Source organism: Mustela nigripes, chromosome 1, assembly GCF_022355385.1.
Source record: "Mustela nigripes isolate SB6536 chromosome 1, MUSNIG.SB6536, whole genome shotgun sequence".
NCBI lineage: Eukaryota > Metazoa > Chordata > Mammalia > Carnivora > Mustelidae > Mustela > Mustela nigripes.
The window spans coordinates 202,146,982-202,174,463 of NC_081557.1; the positions used below are offsets into that span (position 1 = coordinate 202,146,982).

Sequence of the window (27,482 nt, forward strand, 5' to 3'; positions counted from 1 at the left end):
TGCGAATAACTGAATATGTTGAAGTGATAAATGTGTGTGACTCTCTGTGATTTCTGCATGTAACCCTGTCCTCTTCTTGTTAGAGCCTGGATTTGAGCAGTTTAAAATGTCAGAGAGGTTGCATGGGAACTGGATCAGACTGTACTTGGAGGAAAATAACTCAGAAGTCCTTTTCAACCTGGGAGCCAAGGTTCGCAGGCAGTACTTGGAGGCCCTGAGGACCCTGAGCCTGTCCCTGAGCAGACAAGTGGCCCAGTACGACATCTACTCGATGCTGGTGGGGACTGTCATGGTTCTGGAGGTACGGGTGCTGTGTGCAGTTATGGCTCAGCTGTTAGACTGATTTCATACCTCAGCCAGAAAATTGTAGTTTAAAGCATATAAAATACTATTTTTTTCTGAAAAGGGGATAATTCCAGTTTCCGTGTTTGAAGTCTCTCATTGTGTGTCCTCATGCCCGAGGTATCCTCAGGTGTCAGGCGGCTGTGCTCCACATGGCTGCATGCATACGTTCTTGGCAGGTCATCAGAAATCGTGTTTATTGGGCTTTCTTCTGTTTCCAGCATTCGAACAGCTGGCATAAGGTCAGGAGATAGACTTTTTCTGAACAGTTCTCTCCAAGCCCAGCAGTCATGGACACAACTGTTTTTTTCCCATTCCAGGTTCTAGTGCTGCTCCTACTCAGCATGCCACAGGCTCTGAGCAACAAGGCTGAACTGGAGGTCCCTCTATGGTCGCCTGTGTTTTCTCTGCTGTTTTATTTGGTGTTCCTGGTTCTTTCTGCTCTTCACGTCATTGTGTGCACCTCGGCCGAGAGTTCGTGCTATTTCTGTGGCCTCTCGTGGCTGACGGCAGGTGGAGTGATGGCACTGATTTCTGCACTGCTCTGTGCCGTCGTGTCTGCTCTTGCCAAGGTGTTTGCTGATGGGAGACTCCTGAGGAAGGTAAGACTCATTTTTCCATGTAGGACACTGGCCATTGTCTCTTACTTTGCTGTTCTTTGTCAGACGCTGGTAAACCCCAGGTCTGTATATCAGGCCGAGTCAAGGAGCCAAGGAGAGGAGCCCATACTTCAGAGGGGCCAACATGTGAGCATCCTGACTTCTGACACTCAGATCTGTGTTGTCAGGTCACATGCCCCTTTCCTTTATGGGAAAGACAGGGTCCCCGTGAGTGTAAACATGGCAAGCACTGCATAGAGCTGTTGGTCACACATGAATAGGCAGTTGTCTGATAGGGCAGTGTGTGAATCAGACATTTCTCTGCCAGTGTTTGAACTGCAGCCAAGGGAAGAACACTTCAGAGAGAAAAGAGTCAACTTGTTAGACCTTCCAGGAAGGTAAGCAGGAGGCTGGGACCCTGTCCTCATCCTGCCCTCCTTGGGAGTCCATCCTGCCTTTTCTTTTCAAGACTGACATTTTCTTTGAGATTTCTTAGAATCTTTGGCCTCTGACACCTTTATTCATGGTTGTGCTGGCAGGCCAGTGAAGCAGAGGGGGACAGCCACAGTTGCTCCATAGTACCTGGAGCCCAAGGAACTCAGGGAAGTGATTCCAGCTCCTCCTTACCACCCCCAACCCCTGCCCAGTGCAGCTGCCTCATCTCGAAGCCATCTAATACCCTTCCCTGCGTGCATGTGTCCAAGGAGCTCATAGGTTGTTGTTCATAGTGCATTTTTATTTCCCATCAGAGCATAGGTTTCCCTAAAGCCATTTGATTCCCCGGGACCTAAATAAATTCATGGCATCTCTCCTTTCTTACACAAGCTGTACATGATAGATAGAGTAAATATTAAGTAGTTATCAACTGATAGCATTAAATTCTCATCTTTAATTGTAAATGCTTTCAGTTAGTGTATTTAAAGGGTAGTGCTAGGATGCCAACTTTGTTGTTTCAATAGAATTGACCATTTTAATGAAAACTTGTCTGGATTTCTGGAAAATACATAGTGAAATTAGATGTCTGCTTTGGTAGAATATATCCTGGGAATGCTTTGGTTTGAAATAGCAGGAGCTGACTTTAGACCACCCCTGAAGACCTCAGGCTCCCAGGGAGAGGGTGAGGGTTCCAGGAGGGCTGGTAGGTGAGCTCTCTGAGCTGCAGCACTGCCCAGATGGTATGGGTCACTCAGCTTAGGACTTGGAGTCCAGGGTGACAACTGGCTGTACCTCAGGAGAGTAGGCAGTCCCATCAGAGCAGAAGATGGGTGTGGGGCATGAGGGGCAGCAGGTACCTGTCATAGCAGGTGATGCTCTGTGAGCAAGAACTTTTACATGCACATGGGATTTGTGTCATTTTTATATTTTTCCCTCACGAAATGCATTTTCCTTTTATAGAATCCAGCTCATCCAAAGGCACGATGGTCGGAGTTAGATGTCCTTATCTTACTGGGGACCCTGGGCCACGTGCTGAGTCTGGGTGCGAGCAGCTTCATTGAGGAGGAGCATCAGACCTGGTATTTCCTCGTCAACACCCTGTGTCTGGCTCTGTGTCATGAGCTCTACAAAAACTGCTTTCTGAGTGATGACTGTGAGCCCCAGCCGTGCTCACACGTGGAGCAGGGACTCGTCAGCAGTGAGCCAGCATTATGGGACAGGAACATCCACTGTAACGTGTCCAAGCCCCACAGAGTGTCTAAGAGCCCTACTTCCCTTGACACGCTCAGAGGCTATGAGAAGTGGATGGTGTTAGCAAGCCCATGGGTGATACTTACCTGCTGTCGTCTGCTGCGGTCACTCAACCAGACAGGTGTGCAGTGGGCCCACCGGCCTGACCTGGGGCATTGGCTCACCAGGTGAGAGCAGGAGCCATGGCCTTAGCAGACCTTTTATGGTTGTCTGGCCACACACAGAGTCTTTTTCAAAATGTAGGCCTGTTTTTTGTATTCAAAACAGAAGTGGTATTTGAGATCTGAGGAAATGGGGAAAAAAGACCGTAAGCCATGAATTAATGTTGAAAGATGGATTTGTTTTTTTTTTAATTGCTGAATCACTGTATTTGTTTATGTTTGAAAACCTTCGAGTTTTAAAATGACAACTGCAGCAAGCATGTAGTTTGGTCACTTGCTGCCACCTCTCTGACAAGGTAGGGCTGGGGCCAGGGTCATGCTCCCTCCGGCCACCCACTCCTCTCTCCACCCTAAAGCCAGTGGCTGGACAGCCTCATCCAAAGTATAACAGAGGGGGAGCACCAAAGTAAAGAGAGGGAACTGGGGCAGAAAAGGTCAAGATTTGGCTGTATTGGGGTGTCTGGGTGGCACAGTCAGTTAAGTGTCTGCCTCTAGATTTCAGCTCAGATCATGGTCTCGTATCTGGCTCCACACTTAGCATGGAGTCTGCTTTGATATTCTCTCTCCCTCTGCTTCTGCCTCTACCCTTACCCCTGTGCATTCTCTCTCCCCCCTACCAAAAAAAATATATATATGTGCTATATTGTGTGTATATATATATTTTTATTTTTAGGATTTCTTATTTACTTATTTGACAGAGAGAGAGAATACACACAGGCAGGGGGAGTGGCAGAGTGGAGCCCAATGTGGGGCTTGATCCCAGGACCCCAGGATCATGACCTGAGCCAAAGACAAACACTTAACTGGCTGAGCCAACCAGGCACCCCAGTATTATACCTCTTAATTGTCAGTGAAAACTTAGAAACTAAAGTAGAAGGAAGAGAACAGAATGGACATTTGTTTCCTGTTGCTGTGAAGAACTTGGATGAAAATCACCAGCAGGAGGGGTGCTGGGGACAGTGCCAGACATGTTCCTAAAGAAGGGAATGCCAACGGAAAGAGAAAGGACATGCTCATCCTCCTGGGGATCGGGAAGCTTCAGGTCAAACAACAAGGCATGATTTTACTCAGTCAGGTAGACACACAGAAGGAAGTAATAGAACCCAGTCCGGGTATGGAGCAGAAGACCCCTGACCACATGCTGCCATGGTCCTTTGGAAAGATACCTGGAATTACCCATCAAAAGCTATAAAAATCATTCCTCTGGCCAAATAATTCTGGTGGGAAATTTTTCCCAGGTGTTAGTAACTCTGTTAGCAAACCCCTGGCAACCACCGGAGTCACAGGCAGCTTTTTCCGGGTGCCTGCCATGTGCCTGCTCATTTCATTTTCACAGCAAACCTGCACAGAGCTCACTGGCCTGTCCTACCTCAGGAGAGGAAGCAGAAGGAAGCTAAGGCACGTGCCCAAGCATGTGATTTTGGCAGCCCAGTGGCCTCACTTCTTATTTTTTCTGGAGAGTTGAAGCAGTGCAGGAGAATGTCCTGATTGCCAGCCCAGATGCCTTGCCCCCCACTCCTCAGTCTGGACCCTCCTCCAGCAGACAGGGTATGGCCTCTTCCTATCAGGATGCTCACCTCCTGAATCACCAGTCTTCCCTGTGCTGCTGAATTCTTCCTGTCTATGAAGAGGCGGCTGTGCGGTCCTGTTTCTCCCCATAGCAGAGCTTCTGGGGAGGCGTATAAACTCACCTTCCTTATTGCTGTTTTCAGTTGTTATAATTAACAGTCCAGGAGAGTGCACAAAACACGTTTTATTTTATTTTTTTCTCTACAAGACTTCATTCTTTTTTTATTTTTAATTTCTTTGCAGCTTAACAGTATTCATTGTTTTTGCACCACACCCAGTGCTCCATGCAATCCGTGCCTTCCCTAATACCCACCACCTTGTTCCCCCAACCTCCCACCCCCCTACCCCTTCAAGACCCTCAGGTTGTTTTTCAGAGTCCATAGTCTCTCATGGTTCACCTCCCCTTCCAGTTTCCCTCAACTCCCTTCTCCTCTCCATCTCCCCATGTCCTCCATGTTGTTTTGCTCCACAAATAAGTGAAACTATATGATAATTGACATTCTCTGCTTGACTTATTTCACTCAGCATAATCTCTTCCAGTCCCATCCATGTTACTACAAAAGTTGGGTATTCATCCTTTCTGATGGAGGCACGATACTCCATAGTGTATATGGACCACATCTTCCTTATCCATTCGTCCATTGAAGGGCATCTTGGTTCTTTCCACAGTTTGGCGACCGTGGCCATTGCTGCTATAAACATTGGAATACAGATGGCCCTTCTTTTCACTACATCTGTATCGTTGGGGTAAATACCCAGTAGTGCAATTGAGGGTCATAGGGAAGCTCTATTTTTAATTTCTTAAGGAATCTCCACACTGTTCTCCAAAGTGGCTGCACCAACTTGCATTCCCACCAACAGTGTAAGAGGGTTCCCCTTTCTCCACATCCTCTCCAACACATGTTGTTTCCTGCCTTGCTAATTTTGGCCATTCTAACTGGTGTAAGGTGGTATCTCAATGTGGTTTTAAATTGAATCTCCCTGATGGCTAATGACAGTGAACATTTTTTCATGTGTCTGATAGCCATTTGTATGTCTTCATTGGAGAAGTGTCTGTTCATATCTTCTGCCCATTTTTTGATATGATTATCTCACAAAACACATTTTTTTTAAAGATTTTATTTGTTTATTTGACAGACAGAGACCACAAGCAGGCAGAGAGAGAGAGGGAAGCAGGTTCCCTGCTGAGCAGAGAGCCCAATGCAGGACTCGATCCCAGGACCCTGAGACCATGACCTGAGCTGAAGGCAGCGGCTTAACCCACTGAGCCACCCAGGCGCCCACAAAACACATTTTAAAGGGCAACAGTAAATGGACACCCAGGTGACCGCCTCCCAGAGCAAGGACAAGGGCAGGGCCAGGCCCCAGCATGACCCCTGTCACCACCTGCTCTCCCTGGCCACAGGGACACTGGCCACATCTTTCCTCTGAGTCTTTCCTGAGTAATTTTTCCACTGATGTTTATTCACTTGGCAAGATAGTCACTCATCCACTTAATTCTGAGCATCTAGGTTTTGTGAGCAAGAACTGTGGTGAGTGACACAGAAGAGAACCCTGCTGTCCAGCGCAGCACTCCACAAGGTAGCAGGATGGTGGCAAGGGCCAGGCAGAGGGGGGGCCCGGCTCTGCCATGACAGCTCCGTGCTCCAAATGGTGACATCCAGCCCCTCTGCAAACTCTCCCCACCTGACAGCGGGCAGACTCTCCAGTGAGTCAGTGTGTGCCAGTGAGTGAGCAAGAGAGGGCCACACTGGCAAGTGCTAGCCTCCCTGCGCAGCATGTGCCCTGGTAAATCCAGTGAGCCCAGAATCTCCTCACCTTTAGGTGGGGAAAGGGGGGCTGCCAGGGGAGCCAGGGGGTGGCATTTTGTACAGGGAAGGCCTGGCAGCAGGGGTTGTTTGTGAATGGAAACAAGTTTGGGGTAGCCATCCTTCATTTGTTGTATTTTAAGAACCTTTGAGTTTAAATCACCAATGATTTTCTTTTCTTTTTTGCTTTTCAGAAAAATCAGCTATTTTTAATACAGTTCTTAGAAAGCCACTCAGCGTAGACCCATGACATCAATGGTTATACTTGTTGGTAATTTGGGGCTCTTCCATTTTCATTTCAGCTCTGATCACAAAGCTGAACTCTCTGTTCTGGCTGCCCTTTCGCTCTTTGTGATTTTCGTGCTAGTTCAGAGGAGGTGCTCCCTGACGTCAAAAGTAGCCATGGCACTTGGCCTGCTGGGCGTCTATTGCTACCGGGCAGCCATTGGAAATGTCCTGTTCCCATGGCAACGAGACAGCAAAGACATTTCAAAGTAAGTGCACTGGCAAATCAATGTCATGTTTTATGTAGTAAAGCCAGCCATGAAGTCTTGAGAACTTTGGAGTGGTTCCTGTGAAGTGTGATCTCAGCAGCTACTAGACCTGACAAGAAGAACCTCAGCGAACAGGTTCTTCTAGCCTCTTTGCTTTGGTAGGAGGGAGACAAGTAATGCACTAAGGTCACTGAGCTTTCCTTTTTAAAAAAGGGATTCTCTTAAAATAGGGAGTTTAAAGGATTTACTTTTGCTCAGTTAAAGACATAGTAACAGGAATTACAAAGAATGGATGCTTGCTAGCAGCTGGGAAACAAAGCACACCAGAAAAATCAGTTTTCTCATAATTTACAGTGAACTCCAGGGGTGGGGAGTGTTCCCCCCATTCTGAGTCATGAAGGCCATTTTTTGTCACAAAGTGGCAGCTTTTCTTTCTTTAATGGTGATTGTGGGATAGAGTGAGCAGAACCACCCTGGAGGCTGTTTGCACAATGTTTTAAGAGCCTTGAGTGTGTCCAGCCTCTGACCGGGGCACCATCTTACGGAATGTACCTCAGGAATCCAACCAGAGAGGAGGCCTGAAACCAGGACACAGGCAGGCTCTCTGGAAACTGGAAATAGGTGCATGTAGTACAGAACAAGGTAATTGGCCACCAGCAGTGGGATGAGCCTCTAAATGCACTTTGTGCTGACTAGTGTGTTTTCATAAAAGATGTGAAGATGTGGGTCAACTGCATCTATGAAACTGTGGTATGACCCCAGCTTGTGAAGTAGGTGCATATTGTTTTATGTTCATATGAAAGGCTAAAATAGGTAATTGGTTTTAAGTATATTTAGGACATTGGAATATTTTGGACATGTATATTTTGGACAAGTATATTTTGGACATGGAATCATAGGTGGCTTGTTGTCTTCCTTTTCATGCATTTTTTTTTTTTATTGCTTTTCTAATCAGAGAAAGAAAAGCAAATGTCATCTCTGAAAAGGTCAAGGTGTTAGCTGAAGGCTGTGACCAGGCTGTGTGGGTGTCCAGGAGCCATGGGGCACATCTGGAAGCCAGACCCACCAATGGTAGAGGCAGTTGAGGTGACAGCAGGATGGCAAGCCTTCTCCTGAGGCAGTTAAGTCAGGTAGGGGGAGGTAGGGGGAGACATCTCAATGACTGTCCACTTCGGAGTCCTGACTCTAGGCAGATGCCAAGGCTGGGCGTCACGTTTGATGGTGTTCAAGTGTGAAACATGAATAAATTCCTCATTTCCTCTCAGATCAATGCACCTAATTTCATCATCACTCATCTCAAGACTTGGACCACTTGCCGTTTGTGGATGCCACAGTGTACACCTTATTGGTGTCTAGAGCATAGGCCACCGAAGCCTTTCATTAACTTGCACTGCTTGGCTCGCATTCTTCCTGGAAAATGCTTCCTTCCCCACCCCCATCTACCCTGGTTCTAGATCCCTCTCCCTTCTAGGTCTACTCCAGTACTAAAGCCATCTCAAGTCTAGCTCCCTCTGCTTCCAGCTCTACCCACATTCTAGAGCTGTCCAGGTTCTAGATGGCCCTAACTGCTGCTTCTCACTGTGTAGTCTGTAGCTGTCCGTCAGTAATAAAAATCTTCCTTTACTTCTGACTTTCTTCACCACTCTGAAGCCCAGGCTTGGCTGGAGTGGAAGGTCAGATTGCCATTATCCTAGACGTGTGGGAATGGCATTGGATGGTTTAGGGCAAGGAGGTGGACCCCTTGAAGGCATTTGCTGGTGCTCTCATTTCATGTTCACCACAAATACTGCCCTGGCATTCCTCCGCCCTGATGACTTAGGGCCTTGGCTGATTACTCCTTTAACTCTTGTGGGTCAGTCATCAGCGTTCTGTTTAGCACATGCCTTGGTGACAGGGTTGCACCTGACCCCAGCTTCTAGGCCAGAGTATGACCCCCTGGGCAAGTGTCTGCACATGGGAGGAGGCATGCAGCAGACAGTGGTCTGAGTGTTTGGAGTAAACTACACTTTAAGAAAAGGGATTTTTGTAAGTGCATAAACCTCCCTAAGAAAATCTAAGATAGGAAGATTTAGTTTTTCCAAACAAATACATTATTATGGTAATGATTTCATTTAAAATTTTATTTACTTAGCATTACTTTAAGTGATCAGCTTTTCTTATATATAGAAAATATTTGATTTATGAAATTTATTTAAAATATGGGTTAGAGATACCTATGTTTTATAAGGTGAAATTTTTTGATAGAGCATCATAAATTATATCCTTTACAAATAATTGGAAATGAAGTGCTAAATTCTCTTTTTTTAAAGATTTTATTTATTAATTCGAAAGAGAGAGAGATAGGGAGAGAGGACACAGGCAGGGGGAGGGGCAGAGACAGAGGGAGGGGGCAGACCCCCTGCTGAGCAAAGAGCCCGGTATAGGGCTTGACTCCAGGACCCTGGGATCATGATCTGAGCCAAAGGCAGATGCTTCACCAACTGAGCCCCTTAGGCACCCCTCAAATACTTCTTAATAATCCTTAATACTTGTGTGCCACACGCTTTTCCTGTGTTCTCTTGCTTAATTCCCAGGACAGCTTATGAAGTATATGTACCATTTCTCTTCATTTTAGGAATGATGAAGTGAGCTTCAGAAGCCTTAACTAACTTGCCCCAGCAACAGAGCCAGGAAGCGGCAGAGCCCAGAATTAACGTGGCCCTGTCCTTCTCCAGGCCCCACAGTGTGCACTACACTGTTTTGTGTGTATGAGTGCTTGGTTGTAAACATGCCCAAATGTATCTTAACATTATGAATTTAGGGACATTTCTGACAGAGCTTGACCTTGTCCTGTTGCAGTGGTCTTTCCGATTCACCGTGAAGCAGGTGGATGGTTTTTCCGGCAGATGATGGCTCTCATCCTGCACCAGGCCATGCTCGGGCCAAATGAGCGCAGTTTCCCAGAATCCAATTCCATTGGATAAGTGCACAGAGAGAACAGGCCTGCCAGCCTCTGGGCGAGGGTGTCCTGGGGGGCTGATATGCAGAAGCAGACACCTGCCCCTTCCACAGAGTTACCCACGTGGGCGGGAGCTGTGGCTTGTTTAGTCAGCTAAGTAGACACACGGTTTTCATGGGAAGAATATATATGAGTTTTTCAAGCTGGTGCTAACAAACCAAACTTGTTTTGCTTTTTTTTTTTAGGGGTGTTATTGAAGCTCGTTTTGTTCATGTCTTTGTCCTTGGCATTCTGTTCACGGGCACCAAAGACTTGCTTAAATCTCAAGTCATTGCTGCAGACTTCACAATCAAGACTGTGGGTTTATGGGAGATATATAGTGGATTAGTTCTTCTGGCCGCTTTGCTTTTCAGGCCACATAATCTGCCAGTCTTAGTGTTGAGCCTCTTGATTCAGACACTAATGACTAAATTCATCTGGAAGCCTCTGAGGCATGATGCAGCTGAGATCACTATAATGCATTATTGGTTCGGTCAAGCATTCTTCTATTTCCAGGTAGGTTTTCACTATTATTGTGGAAAGTCTGTTAACTTTTTGTATGTCACTTATCTTTTTTCTTTGAGAAAAGCTTACCATAGTTTGGGACGTTGAAAAGGTTGTTTGGTGAAGGAACTGTCAATGTGGTGTGGGGAATGATGCTTAAATCCTGTGTGCATTTTATAGGATAAAATATGCTTAGTTATTTAAGATGGACACCCTCGGTATGGATCCAGGAGTGCTTAAGACAGCATGTGGTTGTGTACTGGTCTGTTTACCATGACCCGTTCGGGACACACATCACAGTTCCATTGCTTTCCCTCATGAGGCAATGACTGAACTCTCTGCCCTTCCCCCTGGCCATCAGTGCTGGATGCTGTTGGGTGTCCTCACTCAGTTGTCAGTCCTGTGGAGCCCCGTGGTCATCATGTCTTCTCCCCAGTGTTAAAGGGCCCACCAGAGGAAAGTCTAAGCCACCTCCAGGATGGACCTTAGTATTCGCTTATATGCTTGGAGTGGCACCTGGACAAGTGGACAAAGGGACCAGCTCCTAGTCTTGGAGGGACTCATTTCCAACCCAGCCTTCCTGCATCTCTGCCCTGGTTCAGAGGGCCCCACCCTCCATCTAGTGGCTGCTTCTGGTACCCTCGAGGGTAGGCACAGCTCCCCACACTCCCCGACTTCACACCCTCTGGTGGAGGAACTGTGTGGAAGGCCCTGAGCACTCTGTTGTGTTTTGCCATCTTGAAAGTGAGGTTCTGCACTGTCTCTGCGCACCCTCTTCATTCAGTCCTTAGGAGCACGTGTGGTGTGTTTGTCCCAACAGGTGGGCCTGGGGCTTCTTCCATGCTTTGCTGGTACTCCTGGTGTCACCCACAGAGCACCTCCCTCACTGTTCTCTGTCTGTTCCCGGAAGCCCAAAGGGGGTGAGGGGGAAGTTCTAGAAATCCGTAAGTCCTAGAGAATGTGACCTGACCCTCAGACCCTCCTTACCATCCATCTTTCCTAGAGGACCCCTATACTCTGTCCAGCCCTGCACATGGGTAGCTGTAGCCCCTAACACTGGTGTCTGGCACCAGTGAAGAAGAAGAAGCCAGGCGGCCTCTGGCAGGCACCTGCTGTGCCCTAGTGTCATCTATAAAATGGGCCACTCAACAGCTTATCTCCTCCTTGGCTGCTGTGAGGACCAAGTAGTGACAAACAGGAGGTAGGTATCCTGCGTAGTTGCTCTCTGCTTGCCGATGTTCCTCAGGACCTGTAGAGGAGGCCTGACTGGGGTCTGTAGGACCTAGAAAGTAATCGGACCTCCCTGGAGTCGCTGCCCATCCCAGGAAGTGTTGGTGACCGAAGACCACACTGACGACCAGCATGCAGCGCCTGGAGAAGTGCTGGTCAATTCCACCCCGTGCAGGCTGGCCTCCGCTGAGCCACACAGTGGTTCAGCTGTGTGTGTCTCCGTGGTGTCCAGTAGCCCCATCTCAGACACCACAAGCTTTTCTTACCAATCAGAAGAAATGTAAAAGGTTACCAGCCTTGTGGATGTGAGGGAGTGCAGTTTGCCCAGGAATTCCAACTCAGAAGGGGAGGAGGATGAAGGAGGGCTATTGTAAATACTGGCACAAGTCGCAGAGGAGAGAGACCGGGTCTGGAGTCAGCCTCTGGGGGAGATCTGCTTGGCCTTGTCAGCGGCTCTTTCACGCTTAGCCATTCACTGTAGCTGATGTGTTGCTGTAGAAGGACTTCAGGCTTTGCTAAGCTTTCCAGAAGTTTCTAGACGGCCTGTCCATCTCACAGTCCTCTCTTTGAAAGTCACACACAGGCCTCATCCTGGTGGTCGCCTCCATCCAGGAGTTCTGTGTCTCTGATCACAAGTGCCTTGGTGGGGAATGGGAATGCCATCACCATGGAAAATCGCCAAGCCCCCTCCCTTATCCAGTTCCTGGGAACTGTGCTGGACAGCAAGCATGTCCAGTGAGCACAGAACGCTCCTGCCCCAGAGGTGCGTGGATAGCCAGGGCTCCATGTAGGAGTGGCAACTGGTCACATGGTAGACCCTGTGGGCACAGATGGCGAGATTCTGGTGGTTTCCCTCTTAGCTCAGAAGAAGAAGGTGTCTGCTGGTTAGGCCCTCTGGCCTGTGCCAAGGCTTTGGTGTCAGGAAGAGTGATGGAGCCACTGTCATGCCCCCAGTGAGGAGACCACCTCACGTTCAGTATCCTCCTCGTTGGCCACATTCCATGGGGAGTGACGATAACGGCACCATGGTGCTGGTGCTTGGCAGTGGAACTCATGTGTCCAAGAGCCCCGGTGCCCCTGCAGCAGCACTGTGGTCTGTGCTGGGGGTCTGTCAGCATGCAGAATGAGCATAGACCCTGGTGCATCAGGCAGTGACCAATAGCAAGGCGGACCTCCCTAGTCTCAACGCTCCCCCTTGCCCTTCCCTCGTGGTCAGGTTTCCTAGGAGACCTACAGGCTTGCTTGTAGGTCTCAGCGCTTGCTTGTCTCAGCGCGGGGACTCCTGATAGCACAGGGGTTGGGAGTGTGGTGCCCAGCTAGCCTCCTCTGGCATGTTCTGCCTGTTTCCCACCAGTTCCCTGAGAGTCACAATGGCACCACATCAGAACAGTTGAGGATTAAATGAGTTAAGGCAAGTAAAGCCTCAGAGCAGGCAGTCTGGACCATAATGGTCTGTGGCCAATTCTCTTTCCACGACTGAGGCAGCTTTGGTGGGACCTCCATCGGCTTTCCAGTGCTGGAGCCACGAGTCTGTCGTCATCACGCCTCCCCTTGCTGCAGCACTTGGGGTTCTTGCTCTTCCCTCCTCTCAGCAGCTCTGGGAGTTCCTCAGTCTACAGTGAGGGGCTTCTAGGTAGGAATTAGGTCATCAGGAGAGAGCCTCGGCAGCCAGGGGCAAAGTGGATGAAGGGGAAGCTGCACAGTGGAGCTTGCTGTCAGGGAAGGGGCCTGCTGTAAGAGGGGTGTGAGGACAGGAGTGAATGCCTGTCTTTGAGATATTTCGGAGATCTGCCAGCATGACCCGGTGGCCACCTGAAGTGACACGGCAAAGGAGGCGGCAGTGGAGTTCCACTGTCACATTTGTGAAGCCAAAAACCCCCGCTGGAGTTGTGTCCTGGGTCATTGAGAAGTGGTTCCAGGAGGGGACTTGGATGGACCAAGGCAGACAATGTCAGACTTAAAAATGTCCTGAATAGTTGAGGAAAGGACACCAGCAGTGATAAAGACTGCATGTGGAGAGAAGAGCTGAATCTTGGGAGAGGTTTCCCTTGGATGCAAACCCCACCTTCCTGGGCAGGGTGAGCTGTACATCCCCCACCCCACTACCCCACCCCTAACCCAGGGCTGGGCTGTGACTCAGCAAGGTCTCGGGTCTCACACGTCAGCTAGACACCTAGTGGCCAAGCCCTCCCAGTGACTAGCATGCCCTGTCCTGCCTACCAGCCGTGTCTACCTGTTGCAGAGGCCATATGGCAACACCGCCCTCAGCCTCTCCTTGGCCACTTTGCCCCCCAGAGCCAGCCAGGTACAGCCCTCAGACAGGTCCTTACGCAGGGAGGTCAGCGTGTCTATCTCAGGTAGATAGAGCTGAAAAGAGTTTGGAATTTGCCATAGTGCATCAGCAGACTTACATTTTTTGAGTTTCTTAAAGGTAGAATACATTTCACTTGCTCCTCCTGACCTGGAGCGAGGTAGGACAGGAGAGGGCAGAGGCTGGGGCTCCTGTGTGTCCATATCGCCATGACCGCACGAAACTTTTTGTGGTTGCTGGTGGCCGTGTCAGTGCTGTTTCTCCTTGTGTTCCAGGGAAACTCCAACAACATAGCCACAGTGGACGTCTCAGCAGGCTTCGTGGGCCTGGACACCTACATGGAGGTCCCAGCTGCGTTCCTGACCGCATTTGCCACGTTCGCAGGGCCTGTGCTATGGGCCAGCCACTTAGTGAGCTTCCTGAGCTCAGAAACCCGCAGGTGAAGTTCCTCCTTTGTCTTTCAGCACAAAATCTGATGGCAGGTTGACAGTTTGAAGAGAGAACTTTATTCCACATACGGGGTTCTCAACCCCAAGGGCCTAATGGCCTTCATCAGTTTTCTCTCCACAGCATGTGGGTCAGAGGCTAGTGCAAGAGCAGGTCTGTGGCCACCCTGTGTCAGGATGGCTGGGAGGCTATGGGAGTATCCAGCTTCAGCTGCTCTCTTCCAGGTCACACCAGCATGTGATTTCCTGGGGCACAGGAAGGAAAATCCCTTCTCGGCTTCTCTGCTTGCTGGTGGCCTGGTTGAGTGGTGTGGGCAGGGAGGGGTCTTCCATTTGGGGCATGAAGATAAAATATGCTCGTTCTCACCTCCAGGGGCCCTGCTGCAAAGAGGAGCCTGCACAGGCCTGAAGGGCTTCTCACTCGGTGGCCATGCCCTGTCCTGTCCCAAGAGGCCCCCTCAGGCTCCACATGGTACCGCAGACCGATGGGACAGCCCACCCCACCCTCCTGCCCATCATGCTCCTTGGTGCTTTATTATTTGTTTATGCATTGGCCCTCCCAGAAGGGGGTTTCCTAAGGCGGGGACTTGGTGGTGTTTGGGCACCATGATAACTTCAGTGCCTGGGTCCATCCTGGCAGAGTGTGGCCTGAGTGGTATGTGGGCTGTTTCTGCACTTTCCTTTGTAAAATGGGGAGATGGTATTGCCTCCGGGGTTGTGGGGCCTACACGAGGAGTCCCACGGGTGCTGCAGGTAGCATGAGCAGCCATGCCGTGTCTGTCTTCCCCAGTGCCCCCCTCCCAGAAGCCCCTGTGCATTTCTTTTCTTTTTTTTTTTTTAAGATTTATTTATTTATTTATTTAACAGAGAGAGAGAGAGAGAGAGAGAGAGATCACAAGTAGGCATAGAGGCAGGCAGAGAGAGAGGAAGGGAAGCAGTCTCCCTGCCGAGCAGAGAGCCCGATATGGGACTCGATCCCAGGACCCTGAGATCATGACCTGAGCCGAAGGCAGTGGCCCAACCCACTAAGCTACCCAGGCGCCTGCCCCTGTGCATTTCTTAAGCTACACAGTCAACCCACAGGCATGCCCCACCACCACTGCACACCCAGATGCCAGCATCTTGCTCAGGAGCCGGGCCATCCTTGTGCTGAGTGGGCCGCAGGACATGTAGATCACAGTCAGTTAGGGAGACCCCAGGAGGACACTGTTCCTGCCTAATGTCCCACTGTCTCCTGTCTTCCCCAGGGGTATCACCTAGGGGAAGTGAAGGCTCCTGTTCCTATTACCCCTTTAACCCCCACTTCTCTGCCCCCTATTAAAAATGCAGCCCTTTTAAAAAATGCAGCCCTTGTTGTGGTGACTGTTAACCCCATGTTTGAAGCTCCAGGGACATGTTCAGGCCCCACCTCTCAGGATAGCACTTGGGGGTCCCCACATACTTCATGGGATTCCTCTCATTCTCGCCCCAGACTGGCTCCTGGGACCCAAACCATGGTGACCCTTGACTTCTGCCCTGAAGTTCCTGTCCACAAGCCACCATCTCTTGCCGTTGCCCAGTTACATATGGGGTGAAAGGGAGTGTAGGTGTGAGTAGGGTGACACTCTCAAGTCAAAGTTTAGAGCAAGAAAGCTAGTAACAGCTTCAGCTGTGGAGAGCAGGCTTCCTGTTCTAGAGACCTTCTAGCCTCCCCTCTAAATTGCCACAGTTAACACTCAGCTTTTCCAAACGTGGGACTCTGTTTCCTCCAGCTGGTTTTCCTGAGGACAAGGAAGATGCCTACAAGCCACCGTGTCTTCCTCGTATACACACTTTGGGATCATCCATAATAGAGTCCTCTTAGAGGCACTGCGGGGCTGGTGGTCAGCACTTGCAAGCCAAGGTGCTGCTGGCCGAGCAGAGGGGTGTTCAGGCTTTCATTCTGTCTTTGAACCCACGGAGCCATTGGTTCTCTCCCTAGCAGGCTCCTTGATGTCTCTGTGCCTAGGATTAGGTCAGGTTGGGAGGCCTCAATCCTTGTCAGTACCATCATGTGTGGGGGACTTAGGGGGCCACGAGTTGGCCTAGGAGAACTTATCTGCCACAGTGCATGTGGCTCCGGAGGAGGGCCAGACAGTGAGAGTCTGGTCTTCTATGAAGGACAGCTTCCTTGGCGCTGAAATCACAGTTTGACTTTCTTGCATTTTCATCTGTTTATACTGGGGAGACAAAAAGACAAAGCATTTTTTATAAGTAAGCTGAAAGCATTTTAATTGGCCTAGGAGTATTATATGATATTTTCCCTAATTAAGGAATGTTTCTTTTATTTTAGTAAAGGGTTTTCCTTTTCCTTTTTTAAAAGCTTAAAACATCAAAATTTACCCATTGGTTTTGGGGTGGGAGTGATTCAAAGTCAAGAAAACTAGAGCCAGAGGGCACCTGGGTGGCTCAGTGGGTTAAGCCGCTGCCTTCGGCTCAGGTCATGATCTCAGGGTCCTGGGATCGAGTCCCGCATCGGGCTCTCTGCTCAGCAGGGAGCCTGCTTCCTCCTCTCTCTCTCTCTGCCTGCCTCTCTGCCTACTTGTGATCTCTCTCTGTCAAATAAATAAATAAAATCTTTAAAAAAAAAAAAAAAAAAGAATTTCTTTTAAAAAAAAAAAAAAAAGAAAAAAAAAGAAAACTAGAGCCAGATTAAAATGGTAGGAAAAAAATATTTCTCATGGCTCAAAAATTGGGTCTTGGGTGGTCCGTGATGCTTGGCTTCAGGAACTGGCTTCTGGTCTGGAGCCTGGTGGACAGCCGTGATGAGCCAGGCTGCAAGGCCTTCACCTATTACCCTTAGGTGCACATGGTTCTTTGCTGAAATTCTGTGAATGGTGACCCTACTGGGTGTTGCTATGGCAGGAAGAAGGCAGAGTCTTCTGAATAAGTCAGTGTTTGCTTTGTGTGACATTGAAATGCCAGGAGGGGCAGGTTCCTGGGAGCCCCATCACCCTCACTGTCCGGTCAGTAGGCTCTTATCTGAGCACAGACTCCATGGCACTTCCCAGGAGAGGGTAGCAGGGCCATGAGCCGCAAGCTTCCTTCATGAAGCTTTTCCCAAGAGTTTCCCTCAGCAGGTGTTGGTGCAGTGGCCCTCGAAGGAGTTAATGAAGTAATGCCACAGGGCCCAGCTCCCTTGAGATCTCTGCCTAAGGGACTGGATCTTGAGTAGGACCCAAGGTGCAGGCGCAAGGGTTCCCCCGAGGAGTTCATGGTCTGGCAGCAGTAGCAGAAAGATGAGTCAGTCATCTCCTGAGCATGTCATAGAGATGAGGTCAGAATGGCTGAGCCCCTGAGTCTGCTGGTTTTGGTCAGGAGGGCCTCCCAAAGAAGAGCATATGGGTAAAAGTAATCACAACCAATCAAGGGAGGGAGGAGGAGTACATGCACAGGGATGAGGCCACAGGATGGTGGCAAGTAGAAGCAAACAGACTGTCCCCTGCCAGGGGTCGAGGCAACAGCTAGAGAACCCAACAGGAAGAAAGGATTGGCACCAAGGCCCAAGATGGGGAGCCCGTCAGGTTTGGTGAGGGCACAGCGGAGGGCAAGAGCTGTGAGCGTGAGGGGCCAGGCATCCTTTGGCCCGAGTGGCTGTTGGCATCTTTTGTCAGACATTGAGCCTGCCGAGGTGATCTGAGTGGCACAGGTAGTGGCGCTGAGTCGCTAGGCCTAGGAACTCCTTTGCAGAGCACATACGTGCACACACATAAAGGCACACTTGTACACACTCGCTTCTCCGCCTCAGGGTCTTTGCTCCCCCTACACAGAACTCCTCATTGTTCACCCTTCGTGCCCAGACCCTTCCCAGTGTGATCATGGTGCCCCCCCGAGGTCCCCTAGAGCATAAAGACCATCTGCTCCCCACCTGGGACTCCAGTAATCCCACATCCCTATCCCTGTGCATGGCCGTGGTGATGAGAGTCCTACACAGTGAGAGTGGCTGTGTGTGTAATGGGGGTCATATTTCAGGAAGGGGAGGGCAGTGGTGATGTGCGGCATTTACCAGCCCCAGAAAGGCCACCTGTAGTCATCGTGGTGTTTGCGGGAGATGTCAGACCTGGAACTGGGCTTTAACAAGAGCCTGGAAATCCTGGCCTCTGAGGATCTGTGAGGTGTTGTGAGTGTGTGATGGAACTCTCATTTTAGAAGAAGCAGTCTCAGCAAGTTGCCTTCAAGAATACATTAGATTTCTGTAATGATTGTGTGATGGTTTGACAAGAAAGGGAGGACAGACGTATGCTTTGAGGGTGTGCACATGTTTGAGAATGCTCTTCTTTGCTCTTAATTTGCTTAGCATGCCCTCTCAGGCCAGTGTCCCCAGACCAGACCCACCAGATGCCTCACTGAGCAGCACAAAGCAGAGCTCAAAACATGTTTCTCATCCTGTGTGATTTTCATTTCATCATGTTTCATAGCGTTTGTGATGTATTTTACAGTAGTACATGCACACAATTCTTAAACATAACTATTGCAAAATTGGGGGATACACTTTTCACAAATATTTTGCAGGTTGAGTCACTAGAAAGTGACAAGGCCACCACCTGCAGCTGTTGTTCCCTTGGATGGGCCCACCAGACTGACCAGATTGGGCAGGGGGTATACCAGGAATAAGAGTTACCACGGCCATTTTCACAATAAAAATACTGATTACGTATGTGTTCATACCTTATGTGATGCAAAAAAGCCATATACTAATACACATTCCCTTTGTATTAACAGTGGTTCTGCACTGAGTCACGCTTGCTTCTGCTACGCACTGACCTGTTCTTTTCCAGTCTCCGCATATATCATTTTGGTGACATCCCTGCGTCACCATTTGTTTATATGGAGTGTGTTTTCTCCAAAACTTCTTTATGAGGGAATGCACGTCCTCATCACAGCTGCCATCTGTGTGTTCTTCACGGCCATGGATCAAACCAACACAAAGTCTTAGCCACTGCAAAAACAATATGTTTTTAAAGTCTACTATTCACTTCATGCATTTGGGTAATGAAATAAAGATCTGCCTAAACACAAGAACGTTCTAAAGAAAATTGTGAATTCTACAAAGTTGTTGAATAGTTTCAGTTTCTTTCTCTGATGTACTTGAATATAGATTAAATAACGGTTTAAAGGGTCACTTTTAAAATCATTTAGTTGGAATATGAATCATATTCCCCTGTTGACAATCACTCCATAAAGTTCTGAACTTTTAATTTCCTCTCAATAAGTTAAGATTTCACTCAAATGTGTGTGTTTTAATTGGTGAATAAAAAGGTCTCGGGTTTATTATGGTGTTTGTGGACTTCCAAGAGCCTGGGAACTCTGTCCGTGTTAACATACCTGCTGCCGGGGTTTATTCACAGAGCCCAGACCCCTTAATAACTCTAGAAACCACTGGAGGTCTCAAGGAGCATTAGTGTGTGTTACATCTTTCAACATTAAGACATTTCAAAACCTATTCATTGAAAGTATAAAGATACAAACTCATTCCATCTTAACATAGAATATTTTTAAGGAAAATAACTTTTCCAAGCCAAGAATATCTACTGTGGAGAGTGGTGGTGTTTTACCTTTTTGCACATCTCTTTAGTGTCTTAGTTGAAGATTAAGTTATTCCGTTAGACTGGGTTAGAGTTTGCATTCTGTCTGTGGTCATGTGTGTGTTTGATTGAAGTAGTCACACAGATACATAGTTGGGAAAGAGAGGAATGTCTTTTTTTATTTAAATTTAATTAACAGTATATTATTAGTTTCAGAGGTAGAGCTCAGTGACTCATCAGTGGAATATAATACCCAATGCTCATTACATCACATGCCCTCCTTAATGCCCATCACCCAGTTACCCCATTACTCTCCCACCTCCCCTCCAGCAGCCCTCAGTTTGTTTCCTATGATTAAGAGTCTCTTATGGTTTGTCTACCTCCCTGATGAAAGGGAGGAATATTTTTAAATCCTTTTTGTAGTCACTGTAGATGTTCTTTTTGACACTACTCTAAAACTTGACAGACACTGGTTCCTTAATGGTTAATTGGAGGAAAAGCAAGTGCCGGCAAAACAGGTAAAGCCCCATTGAGGTCTGCACCTGAGGTAACAGGACTGCCTGGTTGACAGGTTCTCTGTCCGTGTTAACATGCCATTGCAGGGAGCTGGGTGAACCGTACATGGATCTTTCTGTATGATTTTTTCTTATGAGATTTAAACTACTTGAAAATAAAAGTTATTTTAAAAAGGAAAATAATAGTTGCAGTGTGGACTCTGAAACTGTGTCAGTGTACTTTGTGTTCTGCTCTATTAAAGTTCACTGTCTGTGTTGCTTCCTGAGTGGGTCTGTTGCCCCGATAGGATTCTGTAGGATCATGTGGAAACAACACCTGTGTAGACGTTGACACCATACAGTATTCACGCCAGAAATCAGTCATTATTGCCAGCAGTCTCCTCAGAAAAGTCTTCCAGCGTTGGACACTCACAGAGGCAGATGCAAGTTTTCCAAAACTCTCTAGCTTACAGCTTTAACTTACACAATGATTTGATATTTGTATGCAAAATGGTCACCATGACCAATCTAGTTAACACCTCTCACCACAGAGTTACCATTTTTTCTTGTGATAAGGACTTTTAAGACCTACTTTCTTTCAGATATATAGTACAGCATCTTGAACAATCACCACCATGCTGCAAGTTATATTCCCAGGACTTTGTTTCTAACTGGAAGTTTATATCTTTTGACCCCCATCACCCATTTCACCCACTCTCCACCCTGCCTCTGATGACCACCAGTCAGTTTTCTGTATCAACGAGCTTAGTTTTTTGTTGTTTAGATTCCACATATATGTGAGATCATACAGTATTTGTCTTTCTCTGTCTGACTTACTTCACTTAGCAGAATCCCCTCAGGATCCATCTGTGTTGTCACAATTGGCAAGATTTTCTTCTTTTTCGTGTCTGAGTGAGTGTGTGTGTGTGTGTGTGTGTATCTATGTCGTGTTTTCTTTATCCATTCATCCGTCAGTGGACACTGAGCTTGTCTTCACATCTTGGCTATTATAAATAATGCTGCTATGAATGCAGAGATGCAGACATCTTTTTGAGTTACTGTTTTTGTTTCCTCAGGTAAATACCCGGAAGTGCAATTACTGTATCAGATGGCGGTTCTATTTTTAACTTTCTAAGGAACCTCCATATCATCTCCACAGTGGCTACACCGATTTACATTCCCACCAACAGTGCACAAGTGTTACCTTTCTCCACATCCTCAACACCATTATTTCTTGTCATTTTGATGGGAGAGTGTTTCTTAATGTACAGATATCTAGTATTTACAAATATTTAAAATTTTTTATCACTTTCTAAAATTGTTTTTTCTAGTTATAGGACATCTCCAACTTAATGATCCATTCTGAAAATCCGTTGTTTCATGCTAAAACACTAACTGGGGATCTATTTTCCATTATTTTAAATAGAAAACCATGAGACTACAATTCATGTCATAACAAAGGACCCAGCCAGTTCCCTAAAGTAAAGCTACACATAGCAAAACGTCTACATGTAAGTACCACGCTATCACGTTAGGGAGTAAAATGCTTAAAACTCGTTCCTGGCCACCGAATAGTTAATATGGTTATTAATTGGTGTCTTTTTCCCTAGCTTTTTAAAATAGAAACAGGGGTGCCTTGGTGGCTCAGTGGGTTAAAGCCTCTGCCTTCGGCTCAGGTCATGAACCCAGGGTCCTGGGATTAAGCCCAGCATCAGGCTCTCTGCTCAGAGGGGAGCCTGCTTCCCTTCCTCTCTCTGCCTGCCTCTCTGCCTACTTGTGATCTATCTGTCAAATAAATAAATAAATAAAATCTTAAAAAAAAAAAAGAAGAAGAAGAAGAAGGACAGTCCCTGGGACCAAGGATAATCCTATAAAATAAAATAAAATAAAATAAAATAAAATAGAAACTTAAAATCATTTTAAGTCATTTTTCCTCTCCAATATAAGCATTTAAAGCTATAAATTTACCTTTTTTATTTTCACTATATTTATAAATTTTCATACGCTGCATTTTTTATTATCATTCAGTTTGAAATATTTCCTGCTTCACTTTTATGGCCTAGCAATTGGCTTGTCTTGATGAACAGTCCATGTGCAATGGTCAAAAAAAAGGATTCAGCAATTGTTTGATATGATGTCCTATAGCTATTAGGCCAAAGTACTTGTCAACTAGACCTTCTACATTCTTACTGGTTCGTTTTCTACTTATTCTTTCAATTGCCAAGAAGATAGCTAAAATTTCCAACTATAATTGTGAATTTATGTGTTTCTCTTCTAAATCTGTTAGTTTTTGCTTCATGTATTTTGCATTTCTATACACTAACAATAAGTAGCAAAAAGCTAAATTAAGAAAACAAATCTGATTCCAATCGCACCAAAATAAAATGAAATACCTACAAGTAAATTTAACCAGGGAGGTGAAAAACCACTATTCTAAGAACTATAAGACATTGATAAAGACAACACAAACAAATGGAAAGCTATACTATGCTCATGAATGAAAGTAATATTGTTAAAAATGTCCATATTCCACTCCCCCCGCAATTCTACAGATTTAGTGCAATTCCTAACAACATACCAATTGTGTTTTTCACAAAACTAGAACAAATATTCCTCAGATTTGTATAGGACCACAAAAGACCTTGACTTGAATAGCCAAAGCATTTCTTTTGTCTTTGAGAGAGCTGCTTTATTAATACAAAACATACAAGCTACTAAGTGCTAAGAAATTTAAATATGTAAGGCATAGCAAACAGGTGGCAATTCAACATCCAAGGTCCACAGAATGCTTGGAAGACTGCAACAGATTAGACTCCCAGGGTGGAGAGGACATCAGAGGTAAAGGGGGCCCCAGTTTTAACAGCTTTTCAAGTTCCCTCTCCTCATCAAGGATCATGAGAGGCACTCCAATCAAGGGTAGGTGTGCAATCTGGTGCTCTTCAGGCAGGTCAAAACTCTCAAAATCTAAAGGATTGAAGGGAAATAATTTTTCTATTTCTGGAAAGGTGTCATCCTAGGCAAGAATGGAGCTTTTTGCTTTGACAGTCTTCTCAGTCACCTTTTAGGCAGAAAAGGTTGGCCGCTTCTGACTGTGAGGCCCATTAGTCTTTACTGAATTTTCTGTGGCTCTGTTGACAGTTCCCAAAGACTTTGTGTCAACTCTAGCTAAGGCTGCTTGAGCATCAAACATTTTGCCTACACCTGGTACTGAAACGTGAGATCTCCCATCTAAAGCTTTGGCTGGAGTCCTAGACCCTGGCTTCAGCCTGTCCTTGGGAGCCACAGGTGCCTGGTTCTCCACCTTCCTTATTAACAAGGATCAGAGTAGCCATTCTGGACTGGGTTGGGATTGACAGCCAAACTCATCCAAGACTTGGCCTAACCAAAGCAATTTTAAGGGAGGGGTGTGGGAGGTTGGGTAAGCTTGGTGATTGGTATTAAGGAGGGCATGTATTGCATGGACCACTAGGTGTGATGCATAAACAATGAATCTTGGAACACTGAAAAATTAAAGTTAAAAAAAAAAAGCTGGAGGTATCTCAATCCCAGATTTCCAGATATATTGTGAAGCTATAATTAAAAGAGTATGGTACTGGCACAGAAATAGGCCTGTAGACCAATGGAATAGGATAGGCCAGAAACAATTCAAGGTGTGTTTTGGTTTTTTTTTTTAAGATTTATTTATTTAGGGTGCCTGGGTGGCTCAGTGGGTTAAGCCGCTGCCTTTGGCTCAGGTCAGGATCTCAGGATCCTGGGATCAAGTCCCGCATCATGCTCTCTGCTCAGCGGGGAGTCTGCTTCCTCCTCTGTCTCTCTGCCTGCCTCTTTGCCTACTTGTGATCTCTCTCTGTCAAATAAATAAATAAAATCTTCAAAAAAAAAAAAAGATTTATTTATTTATTTGACAGCGATCACAAGTAGGCAGAGAGGCAGGCAGAGAGAAAGGAGGAAGCAGGCTCCCTGCCGAGCAGAGAGCCCGATGTGGGGCTCGGTCCTGGGACCCTGGGATCCTGACCTGAGCCAAAGGCAGAGGCTTTAACCCACTGAGCCACCCAGGCACCCCAAATTCAAGTTTATATGGTCAATTAATCTATCACAAAGGAGGCAAGAATATACAACGGTAAAAAGACATCTGTTGTCTCTTCAATAGATGGTGTTGGGAAAACCAGTGACATACAGAAGAATGAAGCAGGACCTCTTCCTTACACAATACACAAAAATAAACCCAAAATGGATTAAAAACCTAAATGTGAGACCTAAAACCATAAAACTCCCAGAGAAGAACATAGGCAGTAATTTCTTTACCAGCAGTAGCATAATTTCTGTGGCTGTCTTCTCAGGCAAAAATAAAATAAAATAAAAAATAAACTATGAAGACTGTACCAAACTAAAAAGCTTTTGTACAGTGAAGGAAACCAACAACAAACAAAAAGGCAAGCTACTGAATGGGAGAAGATATTTGTAAATGATATATCTGCTAAGGGATTAGTATCCAAAATATATATAAAGAACTCCTACAACGCAATACCAAAAAAAGATTCTATTTTATTCTTTTTTAAAGATTTGTTATTTGGGGGGCGCCTGGGTGGCTCAGTGGGTTAAAGCCTCTGCCTTTAGCCCAAGACATGATCTGAGGGTCCTGGGATCGAGACCCGCAATGGGCGGGTTCAGCAGAGAGCCTGCTTCCTCCTCTCTCTTTGCTTGCTTCTCTGCGTACTTGTGATCTCCATCTGTCAAATAAATAAATAAAATCTTTAAAAAAAAAAAAAAGATTTGTAATTTGAAAGAGAGTTTGGGGGGTTGCAGGGGAGGTGGGAAGAGAGTTCAGATCCTGTCATGGCTCAATCTCACAACCCTGAGATAACAACCAGAACCAAAACCAAGAGTTGGACACCTAACCCACCGTGTCACACAAGTGCTCCCCCAAAAAAGAATTTTAAATGAGCAGACATTTTTGCAAAGCAGAAATATGGATGGCCAACAGATACATGAAAAGATGCTCAACATTGCTAATCACAGGGAAATGCAAATGAAAACCACAATAAGTCACCTTACACCAGTCGGAATGGTTAAAATAAAAAAGAAATAGAAAGTGCTGGTGAGGATGTGGAGAAAAGAGAACTCTCATGTACTATTGCTGGAATTAATAACTGAAGCAACCACTATGGAAAATATGGAGTTTCCTCAAAAAATTAAAAACAGAAATACCACACAATCCAGTAATTCCATTCCTGGGAATTTACCCAAAGAAACAAGAAACTAATCCAAAAAGTTATATGCATCCCTATGTTTATTGCAGCATTATTTGTAATAGCCAATACATGGAATCAACCTAAATGTCCATTGGTAGGTGAATGGATAAAGAAGATGTGGTATATATATGCATTAGAATATTACTCAGACATAAAAAAATGAAATTCTCTTTGTTATTGTTTTGTTTTTTAGATTCCATATGACTTCACTTACATGTGGAATCTAAAAAACAAAACAACAACAAAAACAGAAACAGACCCATAAACACAAAGAACAAACTGGTTGCCAGGGTGGGGTGTATAGGAACAGGCCAAATAGGGAAAGGAGATTAAGAGTACAAATTTCCAGTTATAAAATAAATAAGTCAAAAGGATGAAAAGTACAGCATAGGGAGTATAGTCAATAATATTATAATAGTGGCACCTGGGTGGCTCAGTGGGTTAGGGCCTCTGCTTTCGGCTCAAGTCATGATCACAGGGTTCTGGGATCGAGCCCCACATCAGGCTCTCTGCTCATCAGGGAGCCTGCTTCCTCCTCTCTCTCTCTGCCTGCTTGTGATCTCTGTCAAATAAAAAAATACATATAATAATAACAATAATATTTTTATAATAACATTGCCTGGTGACAGATGGTGACTACACTTATTGTGGTGAGCATTGCATAATGCATAAAAGTGTTGAATCACTATGTTGTACATCTGAAGCTAATATAACATTGTATGTAGACTATACTTTAATAATAAAATTTTTAAAAATATTTTTAAAACCTATTATTAGACACATGTACATTGATATTTGTTATGTCTTCCTGATACATTTATTTTATGTCAGTATGAAATCTACTTCTTCATCGCTGGTAATACTCTTTATCTTAAAATCTGTTTTATCTGATATCAATACTGCCACTTCAACTTTCTTTTGATTAGTATTGGTATATAACTTCTCCAGCCTTTCTATTTCAACCTACTATGTCTGTATTTTAAGTGTATTAAAGGCTCTTGTAAACTCAAAACTTAGGTCCTGTTCTTTTATCCACTCTAACAGTCTCTGCCTTTTAGTTGGAATATTTAGTCCCATTTACATTTAATGCAATTATTTGTAGTGCTGGATTTAGACCTGTGACTTCTCTGTTTGTTTCACTTTTTGTCACTGTTTTCATATGTTTCTTTCTTGTCTTCTTTAGATTAATACTTGTTAGCATTATGTTTTATTTTCCTATTGTCTTTTATTCAAAAAAAATGACTGAAATTATCGTTTAGGATAGTTTTAGAGATACAGAAAAATTCATTGGGAAGTACAGGGAGTTCTCATATTACAGTCCCCCCACACACAGTTTCTTTTATTAACATCTTGCATTAGTGAGGTACACTTGATAAAATTGGTGAGCCAATGGTGATACATTAGTATTAGCCAAAGTCTACAGTTTACGTTAAGGTTCACTCTTAGTCTTGAATATTTTATTAGTTCTGAGCAATGTATAATGACATGTATATATCATTATATTATTATATAGAATAATTTTACTGCCCTAAAAAATACCCTCCGCTCCACAGATTCATCCCTCCTTCCCTTGAACCCTTGGAAACCACTGATCTTTTTATTGTCCCCATAGATTTTTCTTTTCCATAATGTCATACAGTTGGAATCATACAGTATCTATGTAACCTTTTTTTTTTTTTTAAGATTTCATTTGCCTATTTGAGAGAGAGAGCAGAAACAGAGGGGAGGGGCAGAGAGAGAGGGAGAAGTAGGGTCCCTGTTTGGAGCCCAATGTGGGGCTCAATTCCAGGACCCTGGGGTACTGACCTGAGCCAAAGGCAGACACTTAACCAACTGAGTCACCCAAGCACCCTGTATGAAGCCTTTTTAGACAGACTGGCTTCTTGCACTTAGCAATATGCATTTAGTTTCTCCGTATCTTCTCATGGTTTAGCTTGTTTTGGGTTGTTTTTGTTTTTTGTTTTTTGTTTGTTTTCTGTTTTGTTTTGTTTTGTTTCGTTTTGTTTTGTTTTAACAAAGATGATCTATGTACCAGGAGGATAAAATGACTGCACATCTGTTTGCCT

The 27,482-nt window shown here is 45.7% G+C and overlaps 1 protein-coding gene and 1 pseudogene across 8 annotated transcripts in view; one reads left to right on the forward strand and one right to left on the reverse strand.

Moving 5' to 3' along the window:
* The window catches only part of PIGG (phosphatidylinositol glycan anchor biosynthesis class G), a 46,785-nt gene extending 26,417 nt beyond the window's left edge, over positions 1 to 20,368 (forward strand). For 2 of the 8 annotated variants that reach the window (XM_059378740.1, XM_059378774.1), the window contains 8 exons: positions 84 to 301; positions 663 to 944; positions 2,337 to 2,794; positions 6,468 to 6,659; positions 9,843 to 10,152; positions 13,957 to 14,120; positions 14,501 to 14,599; positions 18,868 to 20,368. In XM_059378740.1, the coding sequence (XP_059234723.1) occupies positions 84 to 301; positions 663 to 944; positions 2,337 to 2,794; positions 6,468 to 6,659; positions 9,843 to 10,152; positions 13,957 to 14,120; positions 14,501 to 14,599; positions 18,868 to 19,081 (1,937 nt within the window). In that variant the 3' untranslated portion in view covers positions 19,082 to 20,368. Of the gene's footprint in view, positions 1 to 83; positions 302 to 662; positions 945 to 2,336; positions 2,795 to 6,467; positions 6,660 to 7,614; positions 7,839 to 9,842; positions 10,153 to 13,956; positions 14,121 to 14,500; positions 14,600 to 18,867 lie in introns of those variants that run through there. The other 6 variants (XM_059378757.1, XM_059378765.1, XM_059378749.1 and 3 more) reach the window with 6 other exon arrangements.
* Positions 20,369 to 22,923: 2,555 nt separating this feature from the next.
* On the reverse strand, positions 22,924 to 23,496 carry LOC132014882 (securin-like; annotated as a pseudogene).
* Positions 23,497 to 27,482: the final 3,986 nt, after the last annotated feature.